This window comes from Mirounga angustirostris, unplaced genomic scaffold (genome assembly GCF_029215605.1).
Source record: "Mirounga angustirostris isolate CCGP_5_RB_7025 unplaced genomic scaffold, mMirAng1.0.hap1 SCAF_17, whole genome shotgun sequence".
NCBI classification, from domain to species: domain Eukaryota; kingdom Metazoa; phylum Chordata; class Mammalia; order Carnivora; family Phocidae; genus Mirounga; species Mirounga angustirostris.
In genome coordinates, this window is record NW_026991725.1 from 50,737,388 (window position 1) to 50,760,198 (window position 22,811).

A 22,811-nucleotide genomic window follows, 5' to 3' on the forward strand; every position below is an offset into this window, starting at 1 on the left:
ACAGAAGTAACTAATAAATTATGAATTACTAAAGCTTTACTAACCTGCGCTTGTGTAAGGTACCCTGGCCCCAAGTTACAAGATGAGCTGTAGCCCCAACTCTGCCCCTGCCTGCTGTCATCATCCATCACCTTGGACAAGAGTGTTCACGTCTTTTATCCTTGGTCGACTCACTGGGAGTCTTGGATGAAACTCTTGCTAAGGGCTAAGTGTTTATACTCACAAATCCCTCTGTCCGTGATCTCAGCCAATGTCACTCGTCTTCCAAGCCCCCCTTCAACTGTGGCTGGGAAACCATCTTGGCCCTCTGTCTCCCTGTTCACAGGCCTTGTGCAATGGTGGTTCCAGACTTTGAGCTGATCTGCGAGATCATGCTGGTGGCAGAAGGATTCATTGAAGCGCGGTCGTTAGCCCGAAAGTTCATCACCCTTTACCAGTTGTGCAAAGAGCTGCTGTCTAAACAGGTACTCTCCCCAGTTTGACTGGACCACCAGCCCCATGTGATTGCCCAGCTCTGGGCCAATGTAATAGAGCATTCTCACAGAGAATCAGTGTGTCCATAGGAATAGCAAAAGCTCTGACCACTTCTACAACAAAGATTCATGTTCATTTTTCTTAGCCTAGCATTAAAAAAAAAAACCTTATTTGGCCCCCAAACTTTTTTTTTAAGATTTTATTTATTTATTTGACACAGAGAGAGAGCACAAGTAGGCAGAGAGGCAGGCAGAGGGAGAGGGAGAAGCAGGCTCTCCACTGAGCAGGGAGCCCGACGTGGGGCTCGATCCCAGGACTCTGGGATCATGACCTGAGCCAAAAGCAGCCGCTTAACTGACTGAGCCACCCAGGCGCCCCTCAACTTTTTTCATAGACTACTTAGCAACACCTCATAGATCCAGTGTCCCATGAGAAACACCTCCGTGGCCAACAAAATTCCCTTGAAGGGAATTGTCTCTACCTGAAGGGCCACGGGATGGGGAAAGGGTTGGGAAGAGATAGTTAGGCATTCTAAGGAGTCCCGCAGATGTCACTGTTGCTTGTCCTTAAATGTGGCTTCTGCCTGGGGCAGGTCCCCACACAGGAACAAGAACCTCCAAGGTTCATGCCTTGGGTAGAGAATTTCTTGGTGGCAGGGACAGCCAGTCAGGCTTCCTTGGGCTGTTCCCACTGAGTTTCTCCTCCCTCCAGGCCTCTCTTACTTACTTCTCTCTTACTAGAACTATCTTTGCTGCCACGGCATGGACGCATTCAGCCCCGTGAAATCTGTCCCAGGTGGATTTCCTTAAAAACCTCTTCTGTTTCTCCATGCTTTCCTGGGCCCCTTGCTCACTGCATCAGCTGCCAGGTCCCCACCACCACTGACTTGCAGGCCAGCAGCTGACAGCCACAAATCCACCCCGAACCTCTCTTTTGAGCTCTAAACCTGTATATTCAGCGGTCTATACCTCAGCTCTCCTGAGTGTGAGAAAGCTCCTCTCACTCAGCATCTAAAGCCGATCTTCCTGCCGGTCCCCAACCCAACCTACTTCTCTTGCATTCCGTGCTTCAGAACGCAAAACCCTCGCTCACTCACTGGCTAATTCTGGAATGCTGGGCGTCATCCTTGGCGTTTTTCTTTTCCAGGCATTTTTCTTTTCTATCTAATTGCGGATGAATGGTTGTGCATTCCCCCCTCTGGATCTCTCTCAGATCCATCTCATTTTCTTCCTACCACTTTATATCCAAGCACCCCTGCCTCTTGATTTAAGCCCTTGCCGCTGCCTTTCTATGAGTTGCTACTGGTAATTTTTCTCCACTGCTCTTCTCAGAGCATTTGAAGGCCTCCCTGGTGTAGAGCATGTGAGCTTAGCCTCGACCATCTCTAAGAGCTAACGCGGCTTCCTCCTGGATGCCCTTCCGCTCTCGGAACGTGCAAGGAGTAGCCAGATAGGTCGGGAGGTGGTTCTTTTTGCTTTCCCTGGCCCCCAACCCTCTGTATGCTCTGGGTCTGCTTCGTTGTCATCACAGCTAGAAAAGTAGCATTAGCCAGACCGGGAGCTTGGGATCTGTGACCACCACAACATTCCGTGTCGTTGGTCCCTTCCTGAGCTTCCGCCTTGGCCTCAGAAGTGACCTGCCTATAATTTTATAGATACTGGCAAGGGCATAGGGCGTTCTGCATCCCAGCGGGCCCTGCCTGACCTGTGCCTCCTTCCCTCAGGATCACTATGACTGGGGCCTGCGGGCCATCAAGTCTGTGCTGGTGGTGGCTGGGTCCCTGAAGCGAGGGGACCCTGACCGCCCCGAGGACCAAGTCCTGATGCGCTCCTTGCGAGATTTCAACATCCCCAAGATCGTGACTGACGACATACCAGTGTTCATGGGCCTGATCGGGGACCTCTTTCCTGCCCTGGATGTCCCCCGGAGGAGAGATCTCAACTTCGAAGCGTTGGTTCGGAAGGCAGTAGTGGATCTGAAGCTCCAGGCTGAGGACAACTTTGTGCTCAAGGTACACTGGGATTTCCCTCCTGAGATCTTTTTTTTTTGGTCTCTTACTGCTTTTCTTGGATGATGGGTCATCCTTAATCCAAAGGGTGGCTTTAGATGTACAAATAGGTATCTACCTAGGAATAATTCATTTTAAGAGCTCTTTACTGGGGTGCCCACGCTGTAGAATGTGTGGCGGGGAACACAAGGGAGAGATGGCACCCCTACCATCAGAAAGCTCACAGTCCAGCAGAGGACTAAGCCCCAGCCCGTTCTGCTCTCGCACATGTTCTTTTCCTGTGAATTACTTCAGACCGGATTAGAGAGGACCTGATAGTAGTAGAATATGGGAGCTGTGTTTGTTCTTAGGCAAGTTTCTGAGCTTGTAAGCATTTTGAAGTGATCAAGGACAAGCTTTCTCACGATTAAAATAACTTGAGGGTGGTAGGCAGACTAACGCCGCCCCCCCTCCCCTCATCCCAAGATGTCCGCATCCCCATCCGCAGAATCTATGTTATGTGACATGGCAATGGGAGATTAGGGTCGCTGATAGAATTAAGGTTGCTAATCAGCTGACCTTGAGATGGGGAGATGGTCACCTGGGCGGCCCTATATAATCACAATGGTCTTTATAAGTAGGAAAAACCTCCACCAGCCTTCGCTGGTGTTGAAGGTGGAGAAAGGGACCAGTGCCAGGGAACGCAGGCAGCCTCTAGACTCGGGAAAAGGCAAGAAAACAGATTCTCTCATAGAGCTTCCAGAAGGGACTGGCCCTGTCAGTACCTTGATTTCAGACTTCCGAGCACCTGAACGGTAAGAGAATGGCTCTGTGTTGTTTCAGGCCACCACATCAGCAGTCGTTTGTTAGAGCAGCTACAGAAAACGAAGATGTTTAGCAGTAGGTATAGACTTTCAGGAAAAACCTTGAAACTTCAGGGAAAGTATGACAGGTTCCATGGCCTTGGGAGCCATGATGGTTTCTACTGCTTTCTGGGGAGGCTCAGGGCAGGCAAAGACATTTCTGCTTGCATTAAAACAGTGGGTGCATGAAGAAGGCTCCGTCTAGAACAGATCTTTAACCGGGATTAAAATGGTCTTGATTAGAAGTGAGTATAGCCATGGCCTACCTCTTGGAAAAGGAAGCACTGGTCCCCCGATTGGGGCACCTGGCTGGCTCAGTCAGTGGAGTGTGCGATTCTTTGATCTCAGGGATGTAAGTTCGAGCCCCACATTGGGCATTGAGATGACTTTTTAAAAATCTTATAAAAAATAAAATAGGGATGCCTGGGTAGCTCAGTTGGAGGGGCATGTGACTCTTGATCTTGATATTGTGAATTTGAGCCTCATGTTGGGTGTAGAGATGACTAAAAAAGTAAATAAACTTAGGGCACCTGGGTGGCTCAGTTGGTTAAGCGACTGCCTTCGGCTCAGGTCATGATCCTGGAGTCCTTGGATCGAGTCCCGCATCGGGCTCCCTGCTCGGCGGGGAGCCTGCTTCTCCCTCTCCCACTCCCCCTGCTTGTGTTCCCTCTCTCGCTGTGTCTCTCTCTGTCAAATAAATAAATAAAATCTTTAAAAAAAAAAAAGTAAATAAACTTAGGAAGGAAGGTTGGTTGGAAAAGCAAGCTACAAAGAATTGGCCAACATGAGGCCAGGTGCAAACGCTCTCGTGATTTAATTGTGCTAGCTAGAGTTTTTATTGGGATTAGGATGCATCATCAAATATCTCAGGCCTTGCATACAAAGTTCTGTACTTTCTGAGTGGTCTGCCCTCATCCCATTTTCCGGAAGTCCGTTATTTTTACAGAGCAACTTTGCAGATGCTAACGTTCCAGAATGCGTAAATCTTGCCACAGTATAAGTGCATTCATATGAGTAACCATACCTTGGAGCATGATGTGACAAGTGCCACAAAAGACGATCCTGGGGTACAGGAACATGGATAGATTTTTTTTCCTGTGCAGTAATACCTTTGGGAACCCCATGAACACCACCGTAGAGTTCACAAGTGCCTTTATATGATGTATCCCACCTGACCTCCCACAACCCCTGAGGCCAATGGAGCAGTTGAGGCACTTTACAGACAAGACACTGGGCTGCCATTACTTCTCCAGGATACCCTGCTGAGGGTTTCATGAGAGAGAATGTGCTCTGCCTTGAGGAGGTTACCGGCTTGGGGGGTTGGGGAGGGGGGCATGTTCCTTCTACGCCACACCAGGAGGCGTTTCAAGCATGTAATACCATTGGTAGAGATTAAGCCCTGGATCTATGTAAGTGGAATTGGTGTCTGCCTCCATCTCTCCATCTCTGAGCTTCCATTTCACCAAAGAAAACAAAACATGACCTGGTCCTTCCCAGCTATAGTTGGATTTGCCTGTCCACCGTCCCCACACGCAACCTCCCTGTTCCCAAGTGCAGTGGATAGACTTTGTCAAGGTAGAGATGGGCCTGAGGGCCTTCCTGGTGGAGGCAAAGGGTTGGTGGAGGGATGGGTGGAGAAGCACTGAGATCGTACACCCAGCAACAGGAAACAGAAAGGCATGGGGGCAGAGAGTGAGCAGTAGGACTTGAAGGGTAAGACCATGATATAGGAGGCCTTGAATGCCAGACAGAGCGAGGGCTTTCCTCTTAAGGGCTCTGATCCTAAGAGATGCCCCTTTCCTGGAGGGGAGTTAGATCCAACGAGGCTCCTGATACACAGGGCACGGGGGCTGATGTCTTGTGACCAGAACAATCCACGGACACTCTGGGAGTCTGCTGAGGCAACATGACCCGACCTCCCCATTTTCTGCATTTTTGCCTACTCAGAATCTTACTTTTCCTATTTACTGGTCAGTTGGCCCACATTCTGTGTCCTTCTTTCTCTCTCCTCCTTCATGATTGCTTTCTACCCTACTGATAAGACAGATGCTCTCCATTAAAGACTCTTGGTACAGTTGGCATTTTCTACCCACTTCTTGTTCGTGCTGTCCACCTGACCACCCTCAAAAGTCCGTTCATCAAAAATGCCTAGCGAGGCTCTGCTTTGAGATGGTGTCCTGAGATCCCTAACAGTGATCATATAATTTTGTGTTTTTGAGACAGAGGACTTAGAAGTGTAGAACCTAGAAGGGGATAGTTCGATCAGTTCCTGGAAAGAGGATGTAAGCAGGTTGAAGATCCCGCAGGGCAGGAGGGCTGCAGGCCAGAATCCACTTAGAAGGGCTGTAGGAGAGGAGGGCTCTGGAGTCAGCCCGTCTGCGTAGCCAAACCCTGGGAGGCCCCAGGCTTGGAGTTGCTAGCGAAGGAGGACAGGAGCGAGAAAGAGAATTGGAAACAGCCGAGGGGGGATCATAAAGTCAGTCTACCCTATAATTTTTCCATCTGGCTCCCTACACTCTTCTCCCAGCTCCCCCTTCTAATCTCAAATTCCCGAGAAGGGAGACCACGTACAGCCAGGCATTTAATCTGCAGCCAGAAAGAAAAGTCTAAGGTAACCTAATAAGCTCTTTGGGGGGAAACTCTACCTGCCCTTGGCATATTGGTGCCTCCGTGTATGGTCAGTCTGTTCTCTCTGGGGCCCCTCAGCCTGGAGGCCAGTCGCCTGCTGACTCACCCACAAGTGAAAGGACAAAGGCTGAGGTCTAACCACCGGCACGAGCTCTCATTCTGAGAAGGCATCCCCGAGCATATCCACCCATCCTTGCCTTTTAGAAAACACAGTGCAGCTCTTCATCTACCCTTGAGGCTCACCAGATCCTGGAGAAAGCCAACCCCGCAAGAGACAAAGGCAGACTGACAACGCCCCCCCCCCCCCCCACACAAACCCACGCATTCACACACGGCAGCTGACGCCAGTGTGAATAAGGAAGAGAACGTTTTGAAGGTTCTAATTAGTATCCTTTAAGAAAATTAAGAAAGCGATGCCCATAAAAAGGGAATGAGATGCTATAAAAGAAATAAAAAGAACTATCAGAGAATTGTAAAGAGCTCTTTGAAATGTAGAAATGTAGAATTGTGTCACTGATAATTCAGTGAAATGATTGGAAGGTAAAGTCAAGGAACTCTCCCAGGACAAAATTATATATGTATGTATGTGTATAATTTAAAAAATGTATATTTTATATATATTTGTTTTTATTCAATGTGTATTATTTGTTTTTTTTAAAGATTTTATTTATTAGAGAGAGAGTGAGAGAGAGCATGAGAGGGGAGAGGGTCAGAGGGAGAAGCAGACTCCCCACTGAGTGGGGAACCCGATGTGGGACTAGATCCTGGGACTCCAGGATCATGACCTGAGCTGAAGGCAGTCACTTAACCAACTGAGCCACCCAGGCGCCCTGGATATTATTTGTTTTATGAGGATAGGGATACTTACGTCTATATGTAGATATAAAATGTGTATATAACAAAGTATATATGATACACAAAAAGAAAGTGCAAGAGTCAAGATGACATGGAGAGGATCTCTGTGCAACATGTTGCCAATGAGAATTTTAGAAAGAACTTTCTAGAACTTTCTAGAGAAACATGAGATTGGAGGGGCTCAGTCAGTACTGAACAGAGTGGATTCAAATCAACTTTTACAAAGACATATCATAATGGAATTTCAGAAGTCAGGGATCAAGAGCAGATGGTAAGTTTCCTGGTTGCGTGATGGGCTAGGGAGATAGGCACAGGGGACCCAAGGTAGAAGTGAGGTTCAGGACAACATGGGAGCCTCTCATCAGCAATACTGGGTACTAGAAGACCAGGAGACCATTCCTTCAGAGTTCTGATGGAAAAGGTTTCAAAACCAATTGTGTACCAACCAAGTTGTCATTCAAGGTATTATTAAAGAATCCTAAATTTTATTTCTTATGTACCCCCTTTTTAGTGTTTTATTTATTTTAGGTTTTTTGGCTTTTTTGGTGTTTTATTTGAATTCCAGTTGACATACAGTGTAATATTCATTTCAGGTATACAATATTGTGATTCAGCACTTCCATATATCACCCGGTGCTCATCACAAGTGCGCTCCTCAATCCCCATCACCTACGTCACCCACCCCCCACCCACCTCCCCTCTGGTGACCATCAGTGTGTTGTCTATAGCTAAGAGTCTGTTTCTTGGTTTATTTCTCTTTTTTTCACCTTTGCTCATTTGTTTTGCTTGTTAAATTCCACATATGAGTGAAATCACATGGTATTTGTCTATCTCTGACTTATTTCCCTTAGCATTGTGCTCTCTAGCTCCATCCTTGTCATTGCAAATGGCAAGATTTCATTCTTTTTATGGCTGAGTAATATTCCATTGTATCTATAAACCACTTCTTTTTCATTCATCTATCAATGGACACTTGGGCTGCTTCCATAATTTGGCTATTGTAAATAATGCTGCAATAAACATCAGGGTTATGCACCCTTTTGAGTAAGTTACTTGAGGACATACTATGGAAAAATGAGGATAAAAATAAAAATGCCATGGGTTTCAAAAAATCGAGAATCAGAAAAAAAAAAAAAAAGTCCTAGCATTTTAGCTGTCAGCAGACCTAGAAAGAAGTTAATCCAAATTAGGGCAGGAAGTCCACGGTCTCCAACAAAAAGACCTCAAAAATGGATACATTCAAAGCAAGAATAGATCAACAAGATGGAAGTTCTTTTGTGTTTTATTAAACTTCTCAGTTATGGAGCCTGAGGCATATGTCTTTTCTTTAACAACGAAAAAGGAATGCAATTAAGAACACCAAGAGAAAAAAGTCATGGTCCAAATATTTTTTTAAGTAAACATAACCTGGTATTGATCAACATATGGAGTGTTAAGAAAAGAGTATCCATTTGACCTTGGGTTGATGCTGAGAACATCCTCTGTCAAGTCATGACACTAGGCCCATAGAGAACGCAATGTAAACCAGGCAACAACTTTCTTCTGTAGTGAAAAATCTCTCTAGCTGTAAGAACGTAAGCCTTACGATCACAGAAAATAGAGAAGGTCTAAATACAAGGCCAGAACAGGATATAAATATTATCAAACATAGCAATATAAAAGTATAACATGCCTGGAAGAAGACAGGAGAAAGAAAGATAAAGGGAAGGATGGGGATACTTATATATTTACCTTGCAAAAGATACTGTCAGAAGTTGATGGATTCATAATCAGCAGAGAATAGAAATAACTCATTCATCAGTTGATAAATGGATAAACAACTTGTGATCTTGCCTACACAATGGACTTTTATTCAGCTATAAGGAGGACCAATGTACGGATACATGCTACAGTGCAGATGAGCCTTGAAACAGTATGAGTGAAAGAGACAATTCACAAAATGCCACATACTTTTATAGATCCATTTATATGAAATGTCCAGAAGAGTCTAATTTAATAGAGGCATTGCACAGGGCTGAGGTAGGAGTCGGGGGATGGGGAGTGACTACTCATGGTATGGTTTTTCCTTCTGGAGTTGAAGAAAATGTTTTAATAGTGGTAATGATTGGATGGTCCTGTGAATAGGCTCAAAACCATTGGATCGGACACTTTTCAAAAGGTGACTTTTATGGTACTTGAATTCTATCTCAATAATGCTATTGAAATGAATGAAAAGAAGTTGGTGGAACTAGAAAGTGATTTTAAGGCTTTCGGGATCAGGGAAGGAGTCAGTAGTTGTTCACGGGAAAAAAAAATCTAAGAATACAACGAAGTCTCTGTTCAATAACAAGAGCACTGCCTCCATTTCCCTCCCAACCCCCTCCATTTTTTTAAATGCAATGCCCTCAGGCTAGTTTCATGCTAAAAATCCTCCAGTGCTTCCTTCCTGTTGTACTTAGAATAAAATTCCAAGTACCAGTTCCTACATAGCTGACCCCCCCCTTACCTCTCTCATCTCATCTTATACTCGCTCCCCCACCCCCACCTTTCTTTGCTGTTGAGCCCTGCAAGCTTGCAGCCAGAACCTGAGGATTTTTTTTTTTTTTTTTTTTTTTAGATTTTATTTGTTCACTTGAAAGAGAGAGAAAGCATGAGCAGAGGGGAGAGGCAGAGGGAGAGGGAGAAGCAGACTCCCCACTGAGCAGGGAGCCTGATGTGGGACTCGATTCCTGGACCCTGAGATCATGACCTGAGTGAGCCACCCAGGCACCCCAGAACCTGATGATTTTGTACTCACTATTACTCCACCTGGCGTGTCTCCCATGGATCTTCATGTGGCTGACTCTTTTTCATTCATATATTAGCTTAGATATCAGCTCCCCACAGACCCTTCCTGACGCTTCCCTCATCCTTATCTGGGAAGACCCTTCGTTAAGTTCCTGAAGGACAAAAACAAGAGCCAGGATTGAGAATCTGCTTGGGGTGCTCTTGGGCTCTGAACCAGAGGACCTGCAATAGCTTCGGACAAAGAAGAGGAAAATAGTGATGCTGTGGAAAACACAACCCAGTATCTCAGTTATCCTGCCACAGTGGAAACAAGTCAACTCATTCCCCAAACAGAAATTCATCTGCTTCCTTTATACTGAGCCTAGCAGTAATGCTCTCCTCCTGATCCCCGGCTTGTACAGTTCTAGATATTTCATTTTAACACCTGTACCGCTTAATTTTTTAAAAAACAGAGAAGTTACTTTTTATCATGTTTTAAAATGTAGAATAAATAGGATGTATGGGGGGAAATCTTTGTATTGTCCCACCACACGATGCATATTCCAGTACCTTACCTCACACATTCATATTCCTCAGCCATTAAGGGTATTATAGTGCAAAATATACTTGATCTACACTAAAGTTCAGTGTCTTAGCCCATGGTATATAAGACCCCTCATGATAGGGGCCACCCAGCTTTTCCAGCCATCCTTCATGTTTTCAGCAAATACCTGTTCAACATTTAGTATGTGCCAGATTCTCTGCTAGACACTGGGAATAAAAAGATAAGAAACCCAGTCCTGCCTGCCTTCACAGAGCTGATAATCTAATAGGGAGAAGAGTAACCATGGCAATGCTGAGTACTAAGATGTAGGTATGGGACACCTACTGCAGACTAAGGGATGATGTAGGTCTGATGGGAAAAAGGCGGGAGAAAGGATAACTTCTGAACAGAAGGCACCATATCTTGAAAGATGTAGACTAAGGAAAGAACATTATTAAGGAACCCCAGTTGTCTACCTGGAATGTGCATGCTGGGGAAGGAGAGAGAGAAGCTGGTTTGGGCCAGTCTGCACAAGGGCCTCGTAAGCCAGTCTAAGGATTTGGGATGTCATCACCAAAGCTATGGAGAACCACTGAAAGGACAGAGTGACGGCAATGACACGATCAGATTTTCATTACAGTAAATGTGCTCCTACAACAGTGTGGAAAGGCAAGCCTGGAGACAAGCCAGGGTAAGAGGGATAAGACCTTAAGTGCTTATCAAGGAACTCCTTGACTCCGGGCTCATCAAACCATCTGGTCAACCACATCAGGCTCTGTCACACCACAAGCCTTTGTGCTGTTATACCTCTGCTTGCAAATCCCCCTATTCATCTTGACAAACTCACCCCTGAAGCCCCAGTTCAAATGCCCCCACTTCTTTGAAGCCTTTCTTATTCCCTTTATCTGTACAAAATCAATTGTTTCTTCCTATCTGTTCACATAGCACTTTATAAATAACTTGAGTATAGTAATCATTATGCTTCCCCTTTAGCCTGTAAGATCACGGAGTGGGGAGAGTCCTCTCTGAATCTCCCTCACCTGGTATACTCTCCAGCACTTAGTTGGTGACTAATAATTACATGGCCAAATGATGAATAAGAATGTAGCTCCCACAGTTAGGACCCCTCACCACATCTGGAGGTGAAAAACCCTTCCTCTGTTGACAACAGGTCTCCCCTCAGATACCAGCCTGGGGCACAGAAGAGCAGTTGGGATGTCAGTGAGTGACAAGTTGGTCCCTCTGGCTGAATTGTGTGTCTCCCCAGGTGGTCCAGCTGGAGGAGCTCCTGGCCGTGCGACACTCCGTGTTCGTGGTGGGCAGCGCGGGCACTGGCAAGTCTCAGGTGCTGAAATCCTTGCACAAGACCTATCAGATCATGAAACGCCGCCCTGTCTGGGCTGACCTCAACCCCAAAGCAGTCACAAACGATGAACTCTTTGGCATCATCAATCCGGCCACCAGAGAATGGAAGGATGGTAAGAGCAGGATACCCCTGGGACAAAATTCCCACTATTCTGAGCCCCGGGGGCCAGGCTTGAATCTACATCCAAAGGTGAACTTCAGAGGGAAGAACACTGGCCTGATAGGTTTGGAGTGGGAGAAGGAGGTGAAAGGAATCAAAGAAAGGAAGACCCCAATTTTGATTTGGAGGGGAACCTCAGCCGTTGGGAGATTCTCTCTCCTTGGAGACCCTTCTAGCTGCTCCTTGAGAGAGGGCATTGAAAGAGGAGAGAGCAGGGCAGGCATTCTCAATTGTGGTTCTGTGATTGTGCAGCACAAGTCAGAGTCCCTACATTGCCTGGCAGTGGATTTAAGACACGGGTGGGGTAGGGAAGCCCACAGCTCATTCCCAAAGGGGCAGCACAGCATGCTCTGGCTTCCCACAGTGGGCACATGTTCCTGTCAGCCCCCAGAAGTGATGGGGAGACATCACTACAGACAACGGGGCCTCAGGGCCTGGCTGAAGACATCATTCATTACCATTCATCACAGACCATGATCCCTTCTACAGCGATTCAGAGGGTCCCAAACTCCTGTTCACTTAGTGCTAACTCCAGTGTCACGTTTCTAGATTTAGAAATCACTGGTAGATGCTTGAAAAGGGCACTGTCACTGGGAGAGAGCTGAAAAGAAAACTCTGAGCTGATAGGACCTCTTTCTAAAACCCATGTGGCTTCTGGAAGGAGGGCCTCTCAGCTCCCTCCTCCCATCTCGGTGTCTGACTACACAGGGTCCAACTGCCTGGATTCTAATTTAGGACTTTCAGTCAGAGGCCTAGAACAAAGGGACTTAATGGGCAGCCTCTCTAATTTTTATTTCACTCACCATTAATGAGGCTTAGCATCTTTTCCTCCTTATTGGCTTTAGTAATTGGCTCTTTTGTGATTTTATTTCCCTGTGATATTTTCTTATTCATTTGTAACAATTCTTTATATATCAGAGATAGTAATCCTTTGTTCTATGCATCGCTAATGGTTTTTCCTGTCTACCATTTGTCTACAGGCACTTTGTGGCATAATTACCATGCACTTTTTTTTTTTAATTTTAGAAGATTTATCCATTTATTTTAGAAAGGGCGAGAGAGAGAAAGAGACAGAGAGAGCGAGCAGCAGGTAGGGACAAAGGGAGAGGGAGAGAGAGTCCCAATCAGATTCCATGCTGAGCAAGGAGCCCAATGCCGGGCTTGATCTCACGACCCTGAGATCACAACCTGAGCCGAAACCAAGAGTCAGTTGCTTAACCAACCGAGTCACCCTGGCACCCCAACCTGCACTTTTTAAAAGAGAAAATTATGTCTGTCCATTCTGTTGGCATCTGGGATTCCTATTTAGTTTATCACCCTTTCTCATTTTCAGTTATAGATACAGTATTATAAATTTGGTCCTGAAGATACTTTTTACACGAACATCTCTTTATCCATCTGGGATTTATTTTGGGGCTTAGTATGAGCTAAGGTAGAGAATCAACTTCATATTGGCTTCCAAATGGATAATTGAATGTGCCAAGATCATTTATTAAGCAGTCCTTTCCCTCTGAATGTAAGCACCAGCCTGTCACATATACCAAGATCTGATTCTGGGTTTTCTGTTCTGTCCCATTCATTATTTAATCCTATACGAATGTCATTCTACTCTGTTCACAATCATAACATTTTAATGTCTGATGGCTTAAGTTCCTCCCCAGTATTCTTTTGTAAGTTTCTTGGCTAGTCTCAAGCACTTATTATTCCATATTAAATCTAAGCTCATGTAATTCGAACTTTAAGCTGTGTTATAGTTTCAATTAAAGTTTTATTAAATATACAGTATTCATCAAATACTGTATATTTGGAGTATGGAGACATTGACAAAGATTTATAATCATAAATCTGTATTCACAAAGAGAACTATAAGTAGATGGAAGACAACTTTTTAAAAATTTTTTGGGAACTTGAGAAAAATAGAAATGTGGTGAATATTATTGCTATACTTTTTTTCAAAATTGGACAGATCCGATAGAAAAAAATAAGCATAGTCATAGAGAAATTGAGAAATACATCATCAAACTCAATAGAACACATCGTTTAAGAACTTTGCATCTTAGAAGTAGAAAATATCCCTTTCTTGGTACATTCATAGAACATTTACACAAATTTGAAGTTTAGTTGGGCACAGAAGAAACTGTAATGAATTCAAAAATATCGATTTACGGGCCACATTCATTGTCTGATAACAATGCAATAGATGTAGAAATGGACAGTAAGAAAATGACCAAAAATAATTGTACTGCTTACAAATCAAGAGATGCTCACAGGGCAGCTGGGTGGCTCAGTCAGGGGTCCGACTCTTGATCTCAGCTCAGGTCTCGATCTCAGGGTCTTGAGTTCGAGCTCTGCATTGGGCTCCAGGCTGGGTGTGGAGCCTACTTAAAACATTAATTAATTAAAAAAAAAAAGAGAGAGATTCTTACTTAACCCCCTGGGTGAAAGAAAAAAAAAATACATTGCATACAAAAACCAAGGGAGCATGCCTAAGACCAATAAAGAAGAACTCTAAACTCTTCTTATTTTTGAAGATGGGCTAGAAATGAAGGAAGTCAGTATCCATCCTAAGAAATTACTCAGAGTGGTAAACTGAACCTGAAGAAAATCAGGAAGAAGAAACTTAATAAGGATACAGTCTGAAATTAATGGGAAGGAACCAAAAAAAATTATAGGAAGGATAAATAAAACATAAATATGGGTTCTTTGTAAAGATCAGTAAGTCCATTGTGAGCAAGATTGATGGGGGAAGAAGAGTAAAAGTAGATCCAATTAAGAATTAAAAGCTGTAACAGCAAATAAAGATTAAGATGGAAGAGATCACTTAATTATATGATACATGTTTGGAAAACTAGGAGAAATAAAAACAATACTTTAGCAAAATATAATATTAGCAAAATTTACTCAATAAGAAGCAGAAAATGAATAAACTATTGAAAAGGACAGTTTGAAACAGTAGCAAAAAAAATGGTTCCAAAATGGTAAAAAAACAAAACAAAACAAAGACACCTCTCAATTCATTTTATGAAACCAGAATAATCTTGATATCAACCTTTATGTAGAACCAAAAAAGAGCCCAATTTCACTTAATAACATAGATTCAGAAATCCTGAATAACATCACCAAGTAGATCCCATCTCTATATTAATAAAAATAAGAATACACTTTAAGTAGAATCTACTCTAAGAATGCAAGGATAGATTGAATTTTTTTTTTTAAGTTTTCATCTAAAGCTTTGAAAAATTAAAGGAGGAAATCATGTGCTCAAAAGTAGGTGCTAAAATCTCAGGAACTATTCCTAACATAAAAATTCTAAGTAAGATAGGAATAGATAGAAATACCTTAAATATAATAAATCTAAATCTTTATAAATAAATCGTTATCTAAAGCCCAAAGGAAGAGGGGCATTCTGAATGATGAGAAACTAAAGCCATTTCTATTAAAATCAGTAATAAGGGGGAGCCATTACCAACATTATTATTCAGTATTGCTTGGTGTGGGATTCTAGAAAATGCAGTAAGACAAGAAAACGGAATATGCAGTATAAGTTAGAGGAAAGGAAAAAAATTATTTTGCTGCTTATACAACTTTATACTTAGAAAATTCAGGAGGCATTTTGAAAAAAAACACTAAAATTAATATGAAAATTTACTACTGGTAACTAAGCATAAAATAAATACACAGAATTTGATACCTTTTCTTTCTATAGCCAGCTAAAAAAAGGAAATACAGAAAAAAATCTGATTTGCAAAAGCAACATAACTATGAAATGTTTAGGAATATTTTTAGCCAGATATAGATTGAAAACACTCTAAAAGTTTATTAAGGAACATAAAGTAACATTTGAATAAATGAGAAGACATACCATATTATCGATTGGGAAAGCTTAATATCATAAAAATCAATTCTATCCAAATTAAGATCTAAATCTCACATAGTGCCAATTAGAATCACATTGGGAACTTCTCTCAAAGCCTGGGCTGCCATCACAAAGGATGAAATCTTACCTAAAAAGGTTTTCTGTAAATCCATCACATCCCAGTTGCCTGTTGAAATGATTCTCCGGGTCCCTCGTCACCTAAGCCAGTGCCATCAGATTTTGTTAACATTTTGCTGATGATGTTCTTAAAAGAGTCAGAGGGAGACTCAGAGACGGTGGCACCTTAGCACTCGCTGTCAGATTCCAATAGATTAAAATGCACATCCAGTTCTGACCTGGCTTTTCCATTTACACCTTCTCCTGGGTGTCGTAGCTAAGAGGGAAAGGCTGTCTGACAAGAAAGAGCATTGATGATGAGATGGTTGCTGAGCAATTCGTGGTTCCTTTTAGGACTGTTCTCTTCCATCATGCGGGAGCTAGCCAACCTCACCCATGATGGACCCAAGTGGATCTTACTGGATGGCGACATAGATCCAATGTGGATTGAGTCTCTGAACACTGTCATGGATGATAACAAGGTATCAAGGGGGGAAGGGAAATGCCCAGGCCATCCCTCATCATCTAGGAAACCAGTTTCCCAGGTGCATCTGGAAATCTCGATCCCACACGAGGGCTGGCCCCAAGTAAGGAGTTGCTGGAAGACTAGTGTCTTTATTTTTTTCCCAGCTTCATTGAGATATAATTAACATATAACATTGTGTAGGTTTAAGGTGTGTGATGTGCTGATTTGAAATATGTGTATCTTGTAAAATGACCACAGTAAGGCTACTTAACAACCTCATATAATTGCATGTGCACAATCACTGCATTTTTAGCATTGTCTGAATTTAATATTCAGAACTGGGAAGAATCTTAAGTCATTTATTCAAATCTTTTTCCTTAAGTTTTTCCTTCTTTATAAATAAGGACACCGAGGGTCAGAAACATTCTAAGCCTGTCGGCCATCCTCAATGGTGACAAACCATCATCCACGGAGAGTCTATTTTATTTGTTGTAAACAGTGAAAATCGACACCAGTGAAGTGGCCGCTAAGCTGGTGGCTGCTCCTGAATTTATTCAGAAAACCCATCCTGATTCGAAGGTTTAGGATGGTTTCAACATTGACAGAATCATTGAACTAAATGTGTGCCCTCCCAGAGGGGCTGCTTTACTGATTTCTTATGGAAGTGCAGTGGACACGCAATGTTACGTGAGTTTCCGATGCACAGCATAGTGATTGGACACCCCTCTATGTTAGGTGGTGCTCATCACGGGGGCCGGGTACCATCTACCACCATGCAGTGCTATTACAAAACCATGGACCATATTCCCTACATTGTGCCTTTCGTCACCATGACTTCCTCATTCTATAACTGCGAGCCCGGTACCTCCCTCTCCCCTTCACCCATTTTGCCCACCCTCCCACCTCCTTCCCCAGAGGGACTACTGTATTTTTTAAGATTTTATTTATTCCAGAGAGAGAGTGCAGGGGGGAGGAGCAGAGGGAGAGGGACAAGCAGACTCCACGCCAAGCCCAGAGCCTGACGTGGGGCCCGATCCCAGGACCCCAAGATCATAACCTGAGCCAAAACCAAGAGTCAGACACCCAACCAACTGAGCCACACAGGCGCCCCCAGAGGAACTACTTTAAAAGAAACAGTAATATGAAACCTATACTCTTTTTAAAAATAATCTTGTTATCCCAATATGGTCTAGCACATTCAAATCACTGACCTCCATTTACACTTTTTAGAGAACTTATTTTTTGATTCATTGCACACACAGGGATGGAGGTAGAGGGGCTACAGGAAGAGAGGTAGAGGATTCTTGTAATCATAATGAAGAAAATAGTCATCCTTAAGCCCCGCCAGGAGTAATCAGCCAAATCCAGACCCCCACCCCGCGCCGGCCGTGTGTCCTCCCTCCTTCCTACCTGGCGTGTCCCTCCCTGTGTCCAGGTGCTGACCCTGGCGAGCAATGAGAGGATCCCCCTGAATCCCACGATGAGGCTGCTCTTCGAGATCAGCCACCTGCGGACGGCCACACCAGCAACTGTCTCCAGAGCAGGTATGACCCAAGGAAGGAGAAAACCCACCAGGCCGCTCACGTGGAGACAGGGGCCCCTGGCGTCACGCAGGGTGTGGCTAGCTCTAAAGGAAGCTCCAAACAGGAGCCAGACATCGATCACGCGGACCTCTGGCCTGCCTCTCTGCCCCCGTCGGGTCCATGAGGGTGAGCAGGTACTCTAAGGCCAGGGCCATGGGATTTTCTAAATTCAGAGATGGGAAGGGAAAGGCCTCTGAGCTGGGCAATGGTCCTCTGCACAGAAGTGCCTCGGCTGAGGCTGCTTTTATTTAGGCCAGTTCCCGCTTCCCCCGTCAGTGGAGATGACCAAGGACTGCTCTTCTCACTGCATCTTGGTGAGAGATGACAACCGTATGCCTTAACTTACCTCTGACTCCACCTGCCAAATCGATCGGCACAGCCTAGAGCATAAGGAGAGTGAGTTTGCTCTCCACCGTAACATCAGATTCCCTTTCGAGGATCCAGCGGAGGCTGGGAACATGGGGTCCAGAGAATTCTGTATTCATTCTCTAGGGCTGCCATAACAGGTCACCACAAACCCGATGGCTTTGAAGACAACAGACAACTATTCGCCCACAATTCTGGAAGTCAGACATCCAACATCAAGCCGTCAGCCCTCTAAGGGACAGTCCTGCCTTGCACCTTCCGGCTTAGGCTGCTGGCCCCATGACTCCAACCTCCACCTCCTTAGTCACGTGGCCTTCTACTCCGTGTGCATCTTGCCTCCTCTGTCTCTCATAGGGACACCTGTAAAGTCCCACCCAGATAATCCAAGACAATCTCATCGCGAGATCCTTAATCACATCTGCAAGGGAAGGGCTTTTTTGCCAAATAAGGTCACGTTCACAGGCTCCCAGGATTAGGACATGGACATACCCTTTTAGGAGCCACCATGACAAGGATGGGCAATCACAGTCTTCTTTCCTCCTGAGCCTAGACTTGTCCATACAGCCCTTCTCAACCCTGCTCCCCATCAACTGTTATCAGTCAGTTGGAGCTGGTCCCGATAGCAAACCCACTTCCCCTCTCAAACCGAGGCCAGCTCTCTGTTTCTTCAGAGTCCAGTCTCCTGTACATTTTCTACCCAGAGAAAGTAACTCCCTGGGGGTGAGGAATCTGCTGTCCTCTGTGGAGGCATCAGTGACCAGAATTCTCTGTGTCCCCAGGAATCCTGTACATCAACCCGGCAGACCTGGGGTGGAACCCTCCAGTGAGCAGCTGGATTGACAAGAGGGAAATGCAGACAGAGAGAGCCAACCTCACCATTCTGTTTGACAAGTACCTCCCAACCTGCTTGGACACACTCAGAACCAGGTAGGCCAGGGAGTAAAGGAAGGTAACAATTCAAAGCTGCAGTAAAGAGCCTGTCAGCGCACACCTGCTATCCCGCTGATGTTCTGTCCTGTCCCTGAAGCCAGATGTCCCCGGAGCCTTCCCCTCTGGGCCTGGCAGGTGGCAGAGGGCAGCACACATTATGATGGCCACGGGATGCCTCTTGTCTGCTCAGGCAAGAAGTATGGTGAGTGAGGAGGAGAAAGATGCAAAGTGACCATCGTGAGTGCATAATGGGTGTATCCAGAGCTTGTGGGTTGTGCTACGAGGTGACAATCCTGAGATCCTTCACATCGCAGGGCACAGAGCTGGCCCTCTTAGAAACGATACACACACCAAATCAACAGACCTAGAGGAGACGATGACACACATCAGTGATAAACGGGGCCCACTTCCTGTTGCTGGCTGGGTGTGCCCGCCGCCCAGATAATGCAGGACCCGATATAATGTGTCATCCCACCAGTCCTGCCCCTGTGGACACTGAAAATTCACTTTTCCTCTTACAGGTTTGCAAAAGTAGAAGCAGTAAGCACTGACCACTTACCCCGTAAACAAGAGAGTAAGGGCTCTTACCCGGGAGGATACTTACTACAGCAAGAATATTGTAGGTGCCTGCAGAGGGAGGCTCAAGGTCTGGAACCTGCTTTTATTTTATCCCTTCTTGCCAGTGGATGTGCCCTTCCTTGAGTCAGGCAGCCAGCCTCGTGGTTCAGCCAAGTCCAACCATCAGAGGTTGGTGCTGGGGAGGCGGTGTGACTCAGGGATCCATAGTTCCCGAACCTTCACCAAGGTAGGGTCAGGACGATGTTTCTGGGAAATGAAGGCCGCCGCTCGGAACAACCCCTGACTCTGTGTTCACTGGTCTGTCGTGCTTGGGACCAGCTCACAAGCATGGAGGTGGGGGTAGAAGGGGATCTGTGGGCTCCAGGAAGCCCGAGCACTGTCCTGACCAGGAATTATTTTCCAGATCTTCCATATTTTTCAAAACCCTTGAAAAGTGTCCAGCCTCTGTGGCCTGTGGGCTCTTTATGGCCTTGGAATCTAAGGAGACAAAGAAGCCCGGACAGCAGACGAGGTCGGGAAGTGGGCACGTGTGGTCAGTGGCATGGGTGGGCCAGGGCAGCTGGGTTAAAAATGCCACGGGAAGGGAAGGTTTTCAGAAAATATCGAGCATACCCCTGTCCTTTATCATTTGCTGAGACACTCATCTGGTAGAGCCTCTCACTAAAAGGCCGTTTCCCACTCTGGGCACTTAGGACAGGAGATGCCAAACTCTTATCTGTGTGAGTATTTGTGTGTACACCAGCCTCTGCACCAGGCTCTGGAGATGCTGACTTTATGCAGTCTATCCAGAGACGGCCCCCCGGCCCCATGTCTGAACTCTGTGGCCATCAAGGACGAAACACGTCCGTGGTTTATGGTGGCCACACGGGGTGGCGTTGAATGCTCACAAAATTCCTAAGAGGACAAAGCGTCCGTGGACCGGGGGCAGAGCTTCCGGGCTGTGCCCTGGGGACCACAACTTTCAGTAACAAGATGCTGGGTTCAAAGTCGGACTTCCCTCATAAGGCCAGCTTTCTGGGGCCCTGGTACTACAGAGCTGTGGGATGTCCGCACGGAATATTTTTTTTTAATTTTTATTGTTATGTTAATCACCATACATTACATCATTAGATTTAGATGTAGTGTTCCATGATTCATTGTTTGTGCATAACACCCAGTGCTCCATGCAGAATGTGCCCTCCTCAATACCCACCACCAGGCCAAGCCATCCACCCACCCCCCTCCCCTCTAGAACCCTCAGTTTGTTTTTCAGAGTCCATCGTCTCTCATGGTTCGTCTCCCCCTCCGATTTCCCCCCCTTCATTCTTCCCCTCCTGCTATCTTCTTTTTTGCACGGAATAATTTTTATATTGAACAAGCCAGCCTCATAAGGGGGGATTATAAAGCAACTTGATTTTGTCTCCCACTGCTCCCTCAAAAACCATTTTATGTGGCTGGTCGTCCTCCTGCCCCTAGCTGAAATCTAGGTCACCATTTATGACTTTTCTGGTCATTCTGCTGTAATACAGAGGTACGTGATCGCTTCTGGTCACACACATGTGAAAACTTGGAAAAGCAAACTGCATTTACAGGAAAGCTTCTGCCCCTGCCCCAGCTCAGGCCTGCCTCCTGCTCTCCACCTGCAGTGGGAAAGGAGTCTTTGACATCTTTTCTCCTTATTCCTCTGCACACACCCCCAACAGCTGTAGCTTCTGCACCCTTGGGGTCGAAGGGGGACAGAGAGAAGAGCAAGGGCAGGAAAGATCTTAATAGCTGGAACCAGCATGGTCCCAAGTGACCCTAAGTGTGGCAGATGTCAAATCAGACTCTTTCTCGGAGATTCTGAGTTCTTTGGCCCCTCCGCCATCACTGGAGACCTCCCAGATGCCTTTCCTTGAAGTAAGAAATGCCTCTCCACCAGCCAGTCCTGTACAGCTCCTCCGACAAAGCCCCCCAGCGGCCCTGAGCTCACGGGCCGCACCTGGATTCCAGGAAATGCTCACCCGTCTTTGCTTTGATGAACTGGGGTGCAGGCTGCACCAGCAAGCCACCTCTCCACACTCCGCTGTGAGATAAGCAGGTGTCCTTGGGTTTCCCAGGCACCTGTCCTTTGCCACCTCAGAGCTGCCGTGCAGCCCCTTCCCTAGCTCTGTGCCAGGTCAGCACCTGCCTTCCCTGTGAGTTCTCTCCCAAGCCCCAAATGCTAATTTCTCTCCCCTGCAGCGTCTCCCACTTCGATCGTCCCTGCCCCTGAGAAGACCAGAGCCCCCCGTAGTTGTCTGGGACCTGTTGGGAATGGTCAGTGTAGCCGGCCCCTCTTGCCTTGGTGCCTCATGCAGAACCAGGCCTGAGACAGCTGGACGTGAACCTTTCCCTCACAGAAATGAAGGAAAGCCTGTCAAGTCCTTAATTTCTCCCTCATCGAAGTAACGCCCAGACTGCAGGACTGCCTCCTAGTAGTATTGCTGTAAGGATTGCCACCAGATTAGAGTCGAGCAAACATGAGCCACTGCAGAGGATGGAGCGCGTGTGTGTGTGTGTGTGTGTATCCATGGGGGTGGTGAGAGCGTGTGTGTGCACGTGTGTGTGTGCACATGTGTGTGTGCACGTGTGTGTGCGCACATGTATGTGTGTGTATTGGGGGGGTGAGAGCATGTGTGTGCATGTGCGTGTGTGTGTACTTGGGGGTGAAAGCGTGTGTGTGCACGTGTGTGTGTGTACTTGGGGTGAGAGCGTGTGTGTGCGTGTGTGTGTGTACTTGGGGGTGAGAGCATGTGTGTGCACGTGTGTGTGTGTGTACTCGTGGGGGGATGGGAGTACCCGTGTGTGCACACACCCATGCACACACTCCTACCCCCTCTGGCATAGATGCACCTCGGTGCATCTCTTGCTACCTGCCTTTTCGGTCCAGGCCTCCAAATCCAATATGAAAAGTACACACACCAGGCCAGGGCAAAGTGAGGTGTATTTTCAGAAGGCGAACTCCATCAAGTAAATCATGAGTGTGTAAAATGAGCATCTGTCGGGGCCCACTCTGCCCTCCCCCCCAGTAAGACTCTGGTTCCAGAGAACATGTCTTCCGTGTGTTTGTCCTGAGGGACCTGGAGCGGAAGGACCTGCCTCAGCCCTGCACCCAGCTTGACTCTTGAGGAAATTGTGAGGGAGTGACACTGAGATTTTACCCCATTGTGTCACAGTAGCCCCCGCCCCCTGAGGGCTGAGAGGGACAGTCAGTGTTCAGAGAAGGGAGGAGCAGATGGGGAGGGTACCAGAGGGAAGGGCGACGAGAAAACTTTCTCAGAGCACTCTGGGCC

At 46.0% G+C, this 22,811-nt stretch overlaps 1 protein-coding gene across 1 annotated transcript in view; it reads left to right on the forward strand.

Annotated features, from left to right (window-relative positions):
- Window positions 1-22,811, forward strand: part of DNAH9 (dynein axonemal heavy chain 9) — a 336,543-nt gene that overhangs the window by 129,036 nt on the left and 184,696 nt on the right. The window contains exons 30-35 of the mRNA XM_064583354.1: window positions 326-464; window positions 2,198-2,485; window positions 11,364-11,574; window positions 15,949-16,076; window positions 17,496-17,604; window positions 18,789-18,936. Coding sequence (XP_064439424.1) covers window positions 326-464; window positions 2,198-2,485; window positions 11,364-11,574; window positions 15,949-16,076; window positions 17,496-17,604; window positions 18,789-18,936 — 1,023 coding nt within the window. The remainder of the gene's footprint in view (window positions 1-325; window positions 465-2,197; window positions 2,486-11,363; window positions 11,575-15,948; window positions 16,077-17,495; window positions 17,605-18,788; window positions 18,937-22,811) is intronic.